Source organism: Piliocolobus tephrosceles, unplaced genomic scaffold (genome assembly GCF_002776525.5).
Source record: "Piliocolobus tephrosceles isolate RC106 unplaced genomic scaffold, ASM277652v3 unscaffolded_20, whole genome shotgun sequence".
Lineage (NCBI taxonomy): Eukaryota > Metazoa > Chordata > Mammalia > Primates > Cercopithecidae > Piliocolobus > Piliocolobus tephrosceles.
Genome location: NW_022302087.1, coordinates 2,522,235 through 2,534,426, shown reverse-complemented (window position 1 = coordinate 2,534,426; position 12,192 = coordinate 2,522,235). Strand labels below are relative to the sequence as shown.

The following is a 12,192-nucleotide window of genomic DNA, read 5'->3' as shown; positions in this document are numbered from 1 at the left end:
ACCCATTCAATTCAAAGTATTTTAAGCAGTTCTTACTCAAGCAGTCAGAAGAGCTTATTGGTCAAGTCCCTTTACTAGAGGCTTTCTTACCATCTTATATTTCTTTCCTCAGCTATTATAGTTGCTTTTTATTTGGATATCTGATAATTTGATTAACATCCATCATCCCACTAAATCTCCATGAAGATTGTCCTTTTTTTCTTCACCATTCAATCTCTGGAGCTTAACACAGCCTGATACACATTGTAGTGCTCAGTATTAATGGGCAAGGAGAGCAAGTGCTGATCTGGATAAATCAGATTGCTAAAAAGGTCCCAACTTTCAATGGAGGTTTGCTGTGTAATTAACTATTGTTTCATGGCCTTAGACTGTAAACAAAAGTATTTGTTGCTTGGTTTAAAGTGCTTGTGTTCTAGGCTTTATCTGTGATACCACATTTTTGTTTACTTTTTTTTTCTCTAATCATGGGTTTATAACCTTTATGTGATAAAGATTGTGTCTTGTCTAAACTGGATTGATGAGCAAAGCTGGTTATTTTTCCAGTTACTTATAGAATAAATTTGTGCAATATAAAAATATTCTGCCTTTTCTTAATCCTAGCCAGACATTCATTTGTTGCAATTGTACATCTAAAATTTTTCTTTATGTATTATAGGAATTGCTCTACAGTCAATAACAGGCAGTCAGCGTAAGTATATTTAAAAATAAAATGTATATTTTAAGTATTTTAAGTAAATATATTTAAAAATAAAATGTGTAAATGACTTTTTAACAAGAGATACCTATGGAATTTTTATTTGATCAGATAAACTAAATGATAAACTATAATTGTGAAGAACTTGGGCCAGGCACAGTGGCTCACGCCCATAATCCCTGTACTTTGGGAGGCTGAGGCAGGTGGATCACAAGGTCAGGAGATCGAGACCATCCTGGCCAACATGGTGAAACCCCATCTCTACTAGAAATACAAAAACTAGCCAGGTGTGGTGGCGGGTGCCTGTAGTCCCAGCTACTCAGGAGGCTGAGACAGGAAAATCGCTTGAACGCAGAAGGCAGAGGTTGCAGTGAGCCAAGATCATGCCACTGCACTCCACCTTGGGTGACAGAGCAAGACTCAGTCTCCAAAAAAAAAAGAAATTGGAAAATCATGTGATCAAATTGCCACTGATCTGCTGAATCAAGAATGAGCTTTATTCTGCCTTTGGCTTAGTGCATGTGCTCCAGGATTTTCCCAAAGATTATGTTCTAACGTTTTAGTCACAGAAACTTAGCAGGCAAAAAATACCTTCCTGCTTTCTCTGTTTGTTGTTTAGCGTGTATAACTTCATTTAGTCTGTCTATTGTTTATAGCTATATACTTTTTTTGCCAGGTGATGTTGTAATTTTTTTATTGCCATTTTTGTGCTGTTGTTTTTTTTAAGTGCAATTAATATTCTTCAATTAAAATTATACTTAAAAATACACCACCACAGATTTGTTTGGGATAAAATGCTGGACTCTCTGAGACCAGTCAGACAAAGTCCACAAGTTTTGAGACTGAGTCTCTGGGCCAGTATCAAGGAGCAAAGTCTCAAAGAAAAGGTCACATAATAGGGGGCTCACACCCCTCTTATGAAAAAGAAAGAAAACAGAAAAAATAGATCTTCTATCTTCTTATTCTTTATATTTCAGATATATGTGCTAAAATAATATGAGTTGAAGTATTAATAGAATCAAGGTCAGGACATGCAAAATGTTAGTATTTAGAGTCTACTTAAGTTCTAGAGTATCTAATATCTAGAGTCTACCTAAGATTCCAGTAGGTAACATAGCACTCAGGTTCATACTGATTAGTTGCAGGCTGGTGTTTGCACATATTATTTGGTAATTGATAAATGAACACATTTTCATCGAGTAATTGAAAAGAGTAAGATATCTTTTATTTCTATTTTGTGAATGTTGCTTTTTTGGCAAACATTTTAATATTGATAAGCTGAAAGTGCTTTCATCTAGATTTTGAGAATTTTGTCTTTAATGTTTAGGTATTGAAATAGAAGAGTTACAGAATGAGGAAGAAGAACTAAGTCCACCTCTCATGGAGTACAATATAAATGTGAAATCAAACCCTGAAATACAGTTTGCAGAACTTAATAAAGATGGGGCCTCAATACCCAGTGAATCTTCAACAGAATCTCTTAAAGATCTCCAGGAAGTATAAGCTCTCATTAATATTTGAGTTAGAAGAACTTATTCTGGGCCTTTAATTTGTTGCATGTGCTGTAGTTAAAGCATCCCAGATAATTTTAGCTTATATTTTCGTAGTGTTTATATAGAGCTTGAATTGGAATGGTCCTTTCCTCAGTACTTCCTTCCATAATCTTTCCTGCCATAACAATTTATTTTGCCATCATTTCTTAAATACTTACATGGCAAGCATTATGCTAGATTGTAATTTTTTTTTTTAATCCCAATTGAGGTGGATATGGGAAGGTATTAGAAAGTAGAAGAAAGTATAGTCTAAAATAGAGAGGAAAGAAAGGAAGAGAAAAGTGGGATATTTCAAGACTGTTTGCACAGAGGTAGAATGTAAATCATCCAGAATGGAATCTCCATATTTCTTTACAAATAAGTGGTAATGGTTATTATATAGTCACTAAATTCTTCTTAGATCTTTCATCTTATAGGCATGAATATGTTGCTTTTTAAAAAGTACCTTCCTCCTTTGTTACTCACATCCATGTGTGTAAGTGAGCATCTGTGAACTTCTATTAGTAACCTACTTATTGACATTATGTGTCGTTCCTTTATTCATCAGTGATTATTTAAGGACAGAAGACTAGGATTAAGATAAAAATGATGAAAACAAAAATAATTGTTTCCATAGAATCTAGAAAGAAATATCTATAATATTAAAAACAAAAGATCTTAGTGGTTAGAGAAACATATTTTGCAAAATAACCCATTGGACAGTTTGAATTACGTATTTAATAAATAATTTTTTATCTACTAGGTTAAGAGTAAACAAAGGAAAAAGAAAAAGACTAAGAATAAAAAGGTAAGAGATTATAATAGCATTATAATAACTGATTATGAACACTTGATTAAATATATGAATTCATTGTTAGAACTTAAATTAGTTCAAATAGACATATAACACAAATGATTCAATAGCTTACTGAATATATGATTATAGAGAAGTCTGCATATGTTATATCCTGAATGATTTTCAAGTATGAAATTGTATTTCATATTTCCCTAAATTGTAATTTATACATTTGCATATATAAATATAGACTGAATTAGTCACATGAAAATTTCATTAATTTCTACATACCACTTATTTTTAAAATGAGTACTCATTGTTTTAAGAACAGCTCTTTGTCATATCTTTATTGATATGATTAGAAGCAGCTTTCAAACCTTTTAAGAAATCTTGATTTTTTTTTGTCTGAGACTATGCCAAAAATGCAATAATGTGCACAAAAAGGTACAAATACAAACCTCTTGCATTGCTGCTGCTTTGATATTTGTCAGTTGCTAGATACAAGTCAGTATCTAGCACAGTTTTAGCAGTGAGTCTCTTAATTGCTAGGAAAACTATAAGGGAAAGCCACATGTCTTTTTGTAATCAAGCATATAGATAACCACCATGTTATGCAACTTTGTGGTGAAAAAACATTGTTTTCTAGCCTGAAAAATATTTTTAAAATCTTGATATATTCTGTATATTATAAATTGAATGAGGATATTTGCCCAACCACAATCTGGTAAGCCCATGTTGTTAGTCATTGGGAAGTGTAAACGAATTGTAATCATTAATGAAACTTAAGACAATGAAGATGAATTTGTAAAATACTAATGAAGTCAAGATTTAAAAAAGAATTTATATGCGAATCTGATAAGTAAAATATCATTGTTATATTTAACAATCATTTATTATAATTTATTTTACTTAAAAGTTATGAAAGTTAAATTTTATTTTTTAAAGACATGAGTATGGATATTTTTCCTTACTTTTAGACAGTTCTTATCTGATAAAACAAACTAATTTGTTATTTTGATGATATTTTTAATTTTTGCCAAAGTATTGGTAAGTCATGGGTCTAATACTACATAAAACTGTCCAAGTAAATTCACAGCTGTCAAACCACCAAACTAAGTTGCAAGGGCATATAGTGTGTCTTGCCTTTACTGCCATAAAATTAAAATATGGTAATGCTTAAGTTCTCAAATTTTAGTTAAAATCCCATTTCTACTTCAAATTGAAATTAAAAAGGGAACAAACACAACTAGAAATAATATATTTGTTATTATAAATATAATTACACCACTCAAAAATTCGTGACTAGTAATATTAATTTTTTAAATTAAATGTTAGCAAATATCTAGGAACTTTTGTTTCTTTAACATCCTAAGGTTTTCTTCAATTTATATTATTAAGTAAAGTTGAAATACTTTCTGAAATAAGATAATTTTATCAAGATAAAATGTGGACATTAAAAGAGAGATCTTATATCTTTTACCTAAATTTTAAAGTGGGACCTAAAAAATGTCCTAGGACCTATGAAATGCTAAAAATTTATGCATATTATTACTTCATATGGAATAGTCTTATTCAAATAATCAGTTCCTATATTGTAGGCACAAAGAATTGTCTAGTTATAGTGCAAAGCAACCAGTTATAAAAAGTGAAGCCAACCAGAGGGAGACTGACTCCATCTCAAAAACAAACAAAAAAAAAGTAAAATCAACTAAACTCTCTAACTAGAAGTTCTCATGAAAAATTCTAGCATGTAGAAATTTGCTTGTGTTCTACAGTGCTGACAAAGTCTCCATGAGTGAAACTGTGTCCTCTTTTACTTATTTTATTACATAATATGTCTGACTTACATTCTAAAAATACCTATCAGGGACTCTCTGAAAGAATATGAAGGAAAAGTAAAATTTGTATAGCAAATAGAGGGGCAGTACAGATAACTTCTAACTAGTATGTATAGGAACTTTGTAGCCGCTCTATATGTTCTCTTTCTTCAGTTAAGTATTTAGTATTTGGCTTCTAATATATCCAAATTATAAATTACTCTTTTGGGGGTTAATAAGATCCTCACATCCTCCACTCAGGGTTAAGTTGGGCAAAAGAATAGAAGACCTGTGATGAAGTGTTGGGAAAAAGGAAACATGACAGGAAATAAATCCAGGTCATCAAATTGGGTGACCTTGGCCAATCTCACTTTATGCCAATGAATGTATCAGCCATACGAAGCTGATACATTCATGCATAAAGTTGTCATGGGAAGAGCCAAAAGGGAATTTGAGAAATAATCCATTATGCTAGATGTGTTTATTGTGAACAATCAAGTCTTTTCAACTCAGGTATTCAAGTACACTAGAGCAAAGGCAGGAGTCAATAATTCTAAAACATAGAATCAAATTGGTACTGGACATTACTGGACATTAAGCATAAGGACAGATGCTGAAACACAAAAATCTTAGTATACAGACAAGAAAGCTAAACAAATTTGTACATACAGCATTGTATCTATAGAGAAGGAGACCCTGAAGTTTCTTGTATGCAAGAGATGGTAGAAATTAATACCGTAATACTCTTAGTTTAATGCGTGTTAAATGCCATCGATACTACCTTTATTTGGTATGCTGCCTTTATAGTTTTATTTTAATGAACATGAAATTTAGGACTTTAAGATTTTTTTCAAATGTGATCTTAACACTTCTTTTTCTGTGAGATTCTTAATGTATCTGTCTGATTTCTCCTTATATATAGGTTTTCATGAACCCTTGTAGTTAGTGTAGGAATAAATTGGAATTATATACATTGTGTCCAAAGGTGTATCAATAGGTACAAACACATCTCCAATACTCACCTCTCATCTGAATCAGTGATTTTGAAGTCATGTTTCAAGACTCAGTAGATTATAAGACCAAGTTGATAGATCACAGCTGCCATTTTAAAAAAAGGAAATAAAATAAATAGGAATAAAAAATACTAGAGTTCATCACATACAATATGAATAAGTTTTACTTCGTGGAACTTATATTTCAGTTTTATACTTAGGTATAAAAGTATATGTGTAAGTGCATATGACATCATGATATATATTTCTTTAGTTATGATCAAAAATTTTTTGAGAAACACTGACCTAAATGTAATTATATTACTATTATGTTGTTTTGATATAGTTGATATAGATTACTAATTCTTAGGTTATTTTTCAGAACAAAGACTCAAAAGAAGACCAGGTGTAAGTATTAGTTTATTTAATTTTTAAGTTTTTCTTAGTATTTTTAAGGCATACTTTCCTAATACGACACAGGCTTCCTTCCTTTGGGAAGTTTTCTAAGAGAAGAAGGATAGTTCCTTGTCTTAATAATTAATAAGTTGCTGCTTTTTTATAGGAAGTAACAAAAAAGTTAAACAATCATTTAATGTTTAATTATCATTTGCTTTGGAAGAATAGAACCTCCTACCATTTTTCTGTAAGGCTACTTGAGTCGTTTTAAAATATAGTCTGTATTGTAGTTAGACTGTATCTTAGTCTAAACATTGTAGTCTAGACCAAATCTCAACTAAGACCTATTTTAAAGGATGCATCACTCCTAGGTTTGTAGCCTAGGAGCAATAGGTTATGCCATATAGCCTAGGTGTGTAGTAGGCTATACCATCTAGTTTTGTTATATCCCAGTCACCCCTTTTACCAAAAAGTTTGGCTTTGTTGTTTTTAAGACTTAACCTGCATTTTTTTAATCCAGTTATTCACAGTGAATTTTGAACCTTTAATGGAAACATTTTAATGGCAAAATTATCACTGTATGTTGCATGTATTGTGCATGATTAATAACAGTGTAGTAGACGAAGGAAGGGATGGAGACAGTCTAATGAAGAGATCATTATTCCTACCAAAAAGTTTGTTAATTGAGTAGTAGTGACTTTGGAGAATTCTGAGGACATAAAGTAAGATATCTTTAAAACAGCAGCAAGAACATATTTTGTTAACTTTAAAGCTATCACTTGTTGATATTTTCAATTAATGTGATCCACTTGATATATAAAATAGTTCATCATTTAAAATGGGTTTTCACTTTCTTTGGCAACAAGTTGAACCACTGGAGCAATAGTTTTGTTTTGTTTTTAGACTGTGTCTAAATGCCGTAAATATAGCTTAATAAAGATAAAACAATGTCATCAGTCACTTTGCTCATCTTGCTTACACAGTGGATCCAAATCTGGATAATGATCAGATCATCTAGGAAGCTTTGTCTTTAAATGAGAATTTTCAAATATACACAAAAGTAAAGAGAATGGTATATATATAATAACATATATACCTATAACTCTGATTCAACAATTATCTATGTTTTTCACATTTGTTTCATACTTCCTTTGACATTTTGTTCTCTACTGAAGTGTTTTCAATCCCAAACATCCTTGTAATTTCACCCCTTCATTCTTCAGTTTACATCTTAGAAATATGAACATTTTCCTATATTATCTCAAAGCTGTTACTGTATAGTTTTGTGCTGCATAACAACATTTTGATCAAGGACAGACCTCAGGTATGATGTTGGTCCCATAAAATTATAATGAAGCTGAAAAATTCCTATTGCCTAGTAGTGGTGTAGCTATCATAACATTGTAGTGCTATTACTTTACTTTTTATAAATTTAGTGTAGCCTAAGTTTATGGTGTTTATTATAAAGTCTACAATAGTATACAGTACTCACCACTCATTCACTGACTCACCCAGAGCATCATCCAGTCCTACAAGCTCCATTCATGGTAAATGCCCTATACAGGTATACAATATTTTATGTTTTATATTGTATTTTTACTGTAATTTTTCTATGTTAGATACGTTTAAATACAGAAATACTTGTTACAACTGCCTGTCATATTCAGTACAGTAATATGCTATAACAGATTTGTAGCCTCGAAGCAATATGTGTAGTAGGCTATACCATCTAGTTTTGTGTAATAACACTCTATGATATGTTACGACAAAAGCGCTTAACGACACATTTCTCAGAAAATATCCTTGTTGTTAAGCAATGCCTGAGTGTACTTTAAAAAATTTAGGAATAATCTTAGTGAACTTTTCAAAAACACAAATTCATTTATATTTTTACAGTTGTAGGTGTGCCTGGAAACATTTAATTTTTAAAAGCTCTTCAGGTAGCGTAGAAAAGTAATTGAGTTTGAGAATCAGTGGTCTACACAAGCAGTTGATTTCATCGAACTTTTCAGAATGTTTGGGTCACTCTAGAATACCTCAGTAATACCTAATTACTGCTTATATAGTATTTTATGAACGAATCCACAAGCATTAGATTTCATTGTTTTCTAGATCTCAAAAGTGTTCTAAAAAAGTAATAATGTATCTTAGAGTTTCTATTCACTAGTTAAATTGAGTCATATCACACTCTAAGTAAAAATACTCCTATTTCTTGTCATTCAAAGAGATTAGAAAGGAAATTTAGAGCTACTAAGTAGTAGGCCAAGTGAAAGGACAGTAGCATGCAATTAAATTTTAGGAAAAAAGTGTAGAAATTGGTTAATTGCCATTGTATATATATATAGTATTTTCTTTTTTTTTAAAAGTGGTCTCTGTTAGTAGTGTAGTTACTGAAATCCATGTTATTACTATAGTTCTTGTTAAAAGTTCTGTTACAAAAGAAGCCTCCATTTTACAGTCTATTTTATATTGCTGTTTTCAACTCTCTATTTAAACGTACATTGGACCTAATCGCTGAAGTTGCTTAAACTAACCTACTTGTCAAGAAAATTAAGGGGGAACAAAGAATGTTATGATGGTAAAATAATACAGCAGATGTGCTTGCCAATATTTCTGAAAGTACTGTTTTCTAAAGCAACTGATGTTACTAGTTATAATTTGTAAAGTGAACTCTGTAGTGTCATAGTTCTTGAAAACAGTGGCATGAACAGAATTAAATAGGTACCTTGATTGAGTGCTACTTTAAATATGCTAATTATGAATCTTCAAAAGAAAGACTCAGTATGAACACTATCCAAACTTTCTTTGGTCATGAACCCTTCTAATGCTGAGCATCTTATGAAACCAGTATAATACTCTTTGGAAGCAATAGCTTAGATGAAAGTCACTATACAATTGTAAAAGCTCACATTGATTATGTCACCACTACAGCCCATATGTGGTAGAAAAGGAAGAGCAGTTGAAGAAAGAACAAGCAAATCCACACTCAGTCAGTAGACCTATAAAAGATGATGCAAGTGATGTTCAAGAGGATTCTGCAATGGAAGACAAGTTCTATAGCCTGGATGAATTGCATATTCTGGACATGATAGAGCAGGTAAGCATGATTAGAGAGGGTGCCTGCCTTCTTTTAGATTCATTTGTTATCTAGAGTTTTTCCTGTGACTCTTTAAACAGCAGGACCCTTTGAAAAGCCCAGTGGTTTATACTGTTTGTGAGGAGAAAGAGAAAAACATAAAAGGTAAGGAGGGATATATGAAGGGAAATAGAATAAGAAAACAAAGAACCTGTAGGAGCTGGAAACTTCACTTTAGCCCTCAAACCATTTCCTGGCTTTAAATATAGGGCAAAGTTAATTACAAATGCATTTCTTGCAAAGGTTTTTCAAATACCACAAAGGGAAAGAAAAGACTAGCATAATCCTACTAGATTACATGTCATGAGAAGAACAGTTTTGTAATATAAAGCTGCTTTCATTTTTAAAAATTAAATATGATTGTTACCATGAAACGTCTACAAAAAATATTGATGTATAATCATTTTTTTTTCTGGCTCCGTTCCTGGTAGTAGTCACTGCTTGGAATGATATACCTGTATGTGAAGAGGCATGTGAACACGATTTAAGTGCTCAACAGCAAATGAAATAATTTTTTTAAAAACAATTTTTTTTACCTACTAATGAGAATTCAATGATAACCTGCTCTGCTGTTTAAATATAGTGGTATGTCATATGTGGGAATACTCATTGTCTAAGGGTACAGTTAGTGCAAATGATTCCCTGGCTGATAGTACAACATTCATATAATTGTCCTACCTTTTTTTCTCCTAATTAGAATATGTACATTTTAACTGAAATGACATATTCTTAGCTCTGGATATCACACTACAGTTTAAATATGGGATCTCTGGTTTTCATTCTATAGCCATGAGACTATGGGAACTCAAAAGATAGAATTAAAATGTCACATATCTTCAAAAAGTTTATTCATTTATTCAAAACCCGTTCATCACCTACGTATTGTGTCAAGAGCTATGCTAAGACAGAGTCTCTAGGGCAATCTATGGATAATATTTACAATCTAGTAGATAAATTGAACATTAAACTCAAATGATACAGTGTAATAATTAAGTGTGTGGGCAATTAAGACTGCCTTAGAATGCAGGCTCCTCCACTTACTGTCTGTGTGATTTGGGGCAAGTTACTCACTATTTTATCATCTCTAAAATGAAAATAATGACTGCCTACGTCATTTTGTTCTTAGAACATAAAAGCATTACAAAGAAAATGCTAAAGAAATGGTAAGCATGCAGGTAGTGGTATCCAGCAGTAGCAGCAACAGACAAGTAATTGGTACTGTTTATTAAATGCTGTAATTGAGGGGAGGTGGGTTTATCTAAATTGGGTGTTTGGCTTGAGACAAAAAACGTGAAAGGAGTTAGATGGCAACTTGAAATCCCTTTCGGATATCTAAAATATTAGTGATTTTTTTAGAGGAAAATAATATATGCATATTTCCTTTGCTCAATAGGGCTCAGCTGGCAAAGTCACTACAGACTATGGAGAAACTGAAAAGGAAAGGCTTGCTCGTCAAAGGCAGCTTTATAAATTGCACTATCAGTGTGAAGTAAGTATTTTTGCCATTAGATATGAGGAAAGTGAGAAGTATTTCAAATATTAAACTTACTGGTGCTTTCTGTTTGAAAAGAACTTAGTTTGTTTGCTTTTTTCTTTCAATTTCTGGTGACTTGAACGTAATTATCTGAAATAATATTTTTTATCGATCAGGATTTCAAAAGACAGTTGAGAACAGTGACTTTTCGGTGGCAAGAAAACCAAATGCAGATGAAAAAGAAAGACAAAATTATCGCGTCTCTTAATCAACAAGTGGCTTTTGGAATCAATAAGGTTTCCAAGTAAGTATAAATCTTTTGATAAAGGGAAATTCTGGGTTTGTTCCATATCTTTAATAGTTAATCCCTGCGTAACCGCTAGATGGCACTGTGACTACACATTAGGAACTCTAACCACAAGCCTGCACTTGTTTAAAAACCAACCGTATTTTGTCTTGCCAACTGGATTGAGAAATAAGCAGCTGCTCACATTATATATCAAACTTTTCATGTATTGGCTGAACAAGTGTGAAGATAATAGAATTACATGAGAAAAATAATTAACTTTCAGGTCATGACTCTAATTTGTAAAAATGTGACCAATGATTGGCTGTTTCTTTATAGTATGTGAGTGCATTCCTTAAAGACACCAAGGAATCAGTTGAGTGTATTTTTATGTTGGTCTCTCATTTCTATTCTAAGCCTGCGAGATTGAAAACAAATCTTTATGTTTGTTTGATTGATTGGGGAAGCCTCTTTCCCCCCTTACCCCAATCTCTTTTCTCCTAAACCTGAAGTATTAAATGCCTTCAGATCAAAAATTCTGACTGACTTAGGGAAAAATTAGTAACCTGCTTTGTTCTTTTTGTACTAATCACTGCTTCCAACCTGTATTTGTTTAAATAGTAGCATAGTTTGTAGCACATTATTTTAATAAACAGTAATACCATAAGACACCAGCCATCCAAAAAGTCTAGTTTAAAATCCATTGCAGTTTCTAGAAAGCTGATAGGGAGAATAGACAAGTGCTTTGAATGTCTTTGAGTGGGGAGTCCAAGATATTTCTTACAAAATTGGGGAAATATTTGCCAGAGATTTAGGTCTTAATTTTTCTTTCATATATTGTATCTACCACATGAAGGGGTTATCAGGAAGAACTAGATGCTATAGTTCTGACAACATAATTTCACTCACAAACATTGTCAGACTTATCCTGACTAAAGTTAGAGAGATCCTTCAAGTTCAGAAGGCTGTGAGGACTTAAGAAAACTTAGACAAATGAAGCTGGCTGCGATGACTTAAGAAACTGTACTTTATGTTGGACACGGTGGCTCACGCCTGTAATCCCAGCGCT

General features: G+C 32.2%; 1 protein-coding gene across 5 annotated transcripts in view; it reads left to right on the top strand.

Annotated features, from left to right (window-relative positions):
• DZIP3 (DAZ interacting zinc finger protein 3) overlaps positions 1 to 12,192 on the top strand; it is a 109,277-nt gene that overhangs the window by 62,184 nt on the left and 34,901 nt on the right. For all 5 annotated transcript variants that reach the window (XR_003309924.1, XM_026456830.1, XM_026456828.1 and 2 more), the window contains 7 exons: positions 656 to 688; positions 2,022 to 2,191; positions 2,990 to 3,034; positions 6,214 to 6,239; positions 9,159 to 9,324; positions 10,757 to 10,852; positions 11,014 to 11,141. Coding sequence is in view for 4 of the 5 variants with exons in the window: in XM_026456830.1 (XP_026312615.1) it covers positions 656 to 688; positions 2,022 to 2,191; positions 2,990 to 3,034; positions 6,214 to 6,239; positions 9,159 to 9,324; positions 10,757 to 10,852; positions 11,014 to 11,141 (664 nt within the window). In the remaining variant the exon portion in view is untranslated. The remainder of the gene's footprint in view (positions 1 to 655; positions 689 to 2,021; positions 2,192 to 2,989; positions 3,035 to 6,213; positions 6,240 to 9,158; positions 9,325 to 10,756; positions 10,853 to 11,013; positions 11,142 to 12,192) is intronic.